Genomic DNA, 4,732 nt, shown 5'->3' with positions numbered 1-4,732 from the left:
ACTTTTCTTTTTCACGTGACCTTTTGAAATGTATGATATAACATGGCTAAGACAGACGATGTACTATGTCACGTCGACATAAAGTTCTGTTCTGTATAATGTCTGCAAAAGCGAATACGTGTATTCTACGAACTATACTATGTCTGGTTTAACGAAAACATGAACACGCTTAGATATAATATATCTTTTAACAATTAAAAGAAGCGTACCATTGTAGTTCCATGGTATTTTGACGGCCTGGGCGTAGTATGATATATTATACTCTTATAATGCATATGACTTGGCGATATAAATATAGCACAAGCGATGAAACTGGGTAAAACTGGAATTCTTAGCAAAACACGAGTTCTATCTAAACCTAGGAATACATTTGAGATATATTTTGGTAAGTTTTTTTTTAATATGAAGGCAAATATGATATATTATTTATTTAGGATTTCCAAGTCAACGCGCATTTTGTTTAATGTATTTAGATATATCTCACCTCCTACAAAAATGACCTAATACGATTGGCGTAGAGCGGTCACGTGCCCATGGGGTATTTTCCATACACCCCGAATAATTTCCATTCAACCCGAATAATCGTGTAGTCGGTGATTATACTCTTATAATGCATATGACTTGGCGATATAAATAAAGCACAACTATGAATCATGGGAAAACCGAAATTCTTAAAGCAAAACACGAGTTCTTTCTAAACTTAGGAATAAGTTTGATCTTGAGATATATTATGGTAAGTTCTTTTCTTATATGAAGGCAAATATGATATATTATTTATTAAGGATTTCAAAGTTAACGCGCATTTAGTTTTCATATACATTTGTGGCATTTTCGGTTTCATTTTTCTGCACCCCGAATAATGTTCATACTATATGTTCATTACTAGATAAACTAACATCACATTATCAGCGACGATATCCGCTACTGTAACATATATATATATATATATATATATATATATATATATATATATATATATATATATATATATATATACGAGAGCGATATCTAATAATACACATGTTACAGTAGCGGATATCGTCGCTGATGAAGTAATGTTAGTTTATATAGTAATAAACATGACTGTTTATTTTATAGAAAAGCTTTGGAAGAACAAATACGCAAACAGTATCAGGAAAAGAAATACCTGCCATCAGTATATACAAACCCGTACGTTTAACAATACACATAAGAAAACAAATGTATAAACGTTAATAGTATTCAAAGGCACATACATACAATATTAAAGAAAAAAAACAGTGGAAATATGAAAAGAGAATACAATCTGAATATGCAGTTATATGATATTGCGAAATGTCCTTAGAGTCATATTGTAATTTCCAACTATCATATAAAACAAGAAAAACAAGTCCAAACATAAAATATGTTCAACGAATGGAAGCAATTAGTAATATTAATAGAACCCCATCGTTATAAATAATATTTAATAAAATAAATTCAACAATTGTTATAGTGATATTGTTACATAAAATATCATGTATAATGGTTTATATTGAACAGGTTCATGGTTGCATACGTAATGTTAGTCATGAACATGTTCAAAAGGAAAACCAAACTGTTACAATGTTAGCATCGTTGTAGGTGAGAATGGCGGAAGGTACAAAGAACTGCTTTTTGCGCGTACCTTTCTTGCTGTTGCCGATTGTCCTACGCGTTCAAGGTCAGACTTATCATATCAGTTTCGCTTGACTGCACTGCAAGATGTGTCCACCAGGCACCCATTGGGTCAGTGACTGTACCTCTGACGGACAGCAAGATATCTGCGCACCCTGCCCTATTGGATATTACCAGTCCTGGTATAACATTGCATATTGGTGTGTTCCTTGTAGCACGGAATGTCCAGGCCATGACAATGACTCAAACATTGTTCAAGTAGCTGCATGTACAAACACATCTAACCTGAAATGTGCGTGTAGTGAAGGGTACAGGATGCATCATGCGCGGCATCATAGGCATGATAGGAAACCAATTTGTATACATGTGACATCTTGTCATGAAGGTGAAGGGGTAAAGCAGCAAGGTAATACTGTTTCTGTTTACAAAGCAAATAACATGGCGTGTGCGGATAGATGTTATGTTTTTTCTGTAAGTTACTAGGTTTTAATATTGGTAATATAACGAAGATGACAAATAAAATCACGCAAAATACTCCGAACATAAAAGTTAACTAAATCTGCAGAAAACAACATTTCTGTTGATTTTTTTAGAAAATGAAAAACAACAACATGACAAATAATAAATAATTGGTTGCGTTGAAGCATAAAGTTACAATAGTTACCATCAGCCTACATTAACCCATTTATGCCTAGCAGACTCTCCCATCCTTCTAAAGTGGATCAATTTATTTCCAAAATTAGGGATGTATTGTATATTTATTTCTTTATTTACAATATTTCTTAAAGAAATTCTTTTAAGCAAACAGCGTAGACCTTGATGAGACGCCGCATCATGCGTCGTCTCATCTAGGTCTACGCTGTTTGCCAAGGCCTTTTTTCTAGACTCTAGGCATACATGGGTTAATAACAAACTCAAACGTAAAGGTAATATAAAAATGATACGTACAGTATGCGACTATGTATTAAATAAAGGAACGTATACAATACTTAAATGGATTTCTCGAAATGAATAAAATTTTAAACCGGCATTTGTAATTTAAAAACCGGACAAACATGTTTTTCTCTTATTTAGCGGGCGATAATGTTGACACGAAGTGTGAACCATGTATATCTGGCTTCACATTCTCAAACATCAATTCTACGACAGAGCCCTGTACGCACTGTACCGTGTGTAGTGGTAATGAAGTTGTTGTCACTCAATGTACCACCTCTAAGGACACCGTCTGTGGACTGAAAGAACAACACTACGGTAACTTTTATGTAAATGTTTGCTGTAGATGTTCTGTTGTGTAGCTTAACTACATGATTATCATGAACTATGTAAGGACACTTTTAAGATTCACAAACTCTTTAACTGAAACCTCACGTTCGAATTATGTCTTATTGTAAGGAAAATTAGATGAGTGTGAATGTATATATTATTTCAACACATTTCACATTTTAACTCGTTCACACTCATCTAACTTTCCTTACAACGAACCAACCGTGGTTTCTTGTATTAAATGGATATTCGATATAACTGTTTTAATTTTCGTTATTTAGTTTCAAGGCTATTATACTATTCTTATGATAATTGCGTAAAAGGACAAAATGCTATACAAAATTTTGCATAAAATGATTTTTAGTAAAATCAATGACATGCTCATTTTTATTTGTGACAATTTGACTACGATGTTTGTCTCTAAATGTATCTGTTTTATCTCGTGCGTTTTAAGGACCAAGTCATTTTTATTCGTTAATATTATTATACAAAGAATAATTATGTCAATTTATTTTAATATATTATTTCAGACATCCGAGTACTAGATGAGGACAATCATTTCTGGTTTGAGAACACAGAATCAAACGAGTCAATCAGAATCACATTATCTTGGTTATTGACTTGCCTTTGTTTCTTTACACCGTATCAAAGCACACAATTGTATGTGATTTATTAATATAACCCTGTTTTTGTTTTAATATTATTATTATTATTAGAAGTAGTATCATCATTATCATCATCATCATCATCATCATCATCATCATCATCATCATCATCATCATCATCATCATCATCATTATCATCATCATAATCATTATTATTATTATTCCTCGCTGTTATCAACGCTTTTCACTCATGATACCACTATATGTATAAAGACATTTTATGAACATGTAGGCACTTGTGGCGAGTTTGTTTGTAGCTATGTCCCAATATATGCTAGAATTATTTTTTATGTCAATGTCTAAATTGTAGCTCATTTCGATTCTATGCTATCCAATTCTGCTACATTTACACTGTTTGAATCATTTCTCTTCAGTGTCAAGATTTGCAAATACTCATGTACAGCAGTTGTTATATTAAATGTGTTGCCGGACATTTATTTTGTAGGTTCTTTCGTGAAAGAAAACTCATTTTAGCTGAAATATATATTTGTAATGATACTATATATCATTTATATATCAAAGATGAAAATTATATAAAGTAATTCATCGAATGTAATAGCAATACAATTGATTATACACAAATAAAAGTGCTGTAATATCCGAAGGTATATAAACTATTTTTACGATCTGTAACAAACTTATTTTGTAAGTAGTATCATATGTGTAAGTTACACAAATGTCTTATAGTATTGTATTTTTATATATGTTTGAGCTAGAAGTTACCTTGAATGCAAATAAAAGTTGTTGGTGTTGTTGAACATATGTGAAAATTATATATGATGTATGTGGTAATGTTGTATATTATCCCGTATATATATCTGCACGTTACTCTGACTTCCAAATCCCATGCAAAGAAAATTCCCCAAACATGTTTAAGTGTTAAGTGGCAATATTGGTTTATAGCAGATAACATTCGTGTAGCAGTCGTTGTTTTGATACCAAGTGCCATCTATTAACAAAAGGAAATTTGCATACCGGAGGAAATCTACGTAGGTATGGTGTCGTTAGCGGTTTTATCTGTCAGTTTGCAAGGGTGTTCATACACCGCATGTTATGTTATTTCTTGGTACGTGGTAACTAAGACAACGGAGGTCAACCCGCCTTACGTTACTTTCAAATGGACACTCATTTTATTTTCTGTATCCGTATTTAAAATCCATAATCATCTT

At 32.3% G+C, this 4,732-nt stretch overlaps 1 protein-coding gene across 2 annotated transcripts; it reads left to right on the top strand.

The window, feature by feature from the left end:
- Nucleotides 1-637: 637 nt before the first annotated feature.
- LOC127845805 (tumor necrosis factor receptor superfamily member 16-like) lies at nt 638-4,480 on the top strand. 2 transcript variants are annotated; one of them, XM_052376960.1, is made up of 4 exons: nt 638-733; nt 1,603-2,041; nt 2,710-2,886; nt 3,429-4,480. In XM_052376960.1, the coding sequence occupies exons 2-4, from the start codon at nt 1,723-1,725 to the stop codon at nt 3,572-3,574; spliced, it is 642 nt and encodes a 213-aa protein (XP_052232920.1). In that variant the 5' UTR covers nt 638-733; nt 1,603-1,722; the 3' UTR covers nt 3,575-4,480. The 2 variants fall into 2 exon arrangements, with proteins under 2 accessions (XP_052232920.1, XP_052232921.1); XM_052376961.1 differs by lacking the exon at nt 638-733 and adding an exon at nt 1,098-1,170.
- The last annotated feature ends 252 nt before the right edge of the window (nt 4,481-4,732 follow it).

The sequence above is a fragment of the Dreissena polymorpha genome, chromosome 9 (assembly GCF_020536995.1).
Source record: "Dreissena polymorpha isolate Duluth1 chromosome 9, UMN_Dpol_1.0, whole genome shotgun sequence".
Classification (NCBI taxonomy): domain Eukaryota; kingdom Metazoa; phylum Mollusca; class Bivalvia; order Myida; family Dreissenidae; genus Dreissena; species Dreissena polymorpha.
Note: the sequence above shows the minus strand (reverse complement) of the source record. Positions and strands in the feature narration are given on the sequence as shown.

Coding starts and splice junctions, on each gene's coding strand:
- LOC127845805 (XM_052376960.1), top strand. CDS start 1,723: ATGTGTCCACCAGGCACCCATTGGGTCAGTGACTGTACCTCTGACGGA. Junction 2,042..2,709: donor TGAAGGGGTAAAGCAGCAAG/GTAATACTGTTT, acceptor TCTCTTATTTAG/CGGGCGATAATGTTGACACG. Junction 2,887..3,428: donor ACTGAAAGAACAACACTACG/GTAACTTTTATG, acceptor ATATTATTTCAG/ACATCCGAGTACTAGATGAG.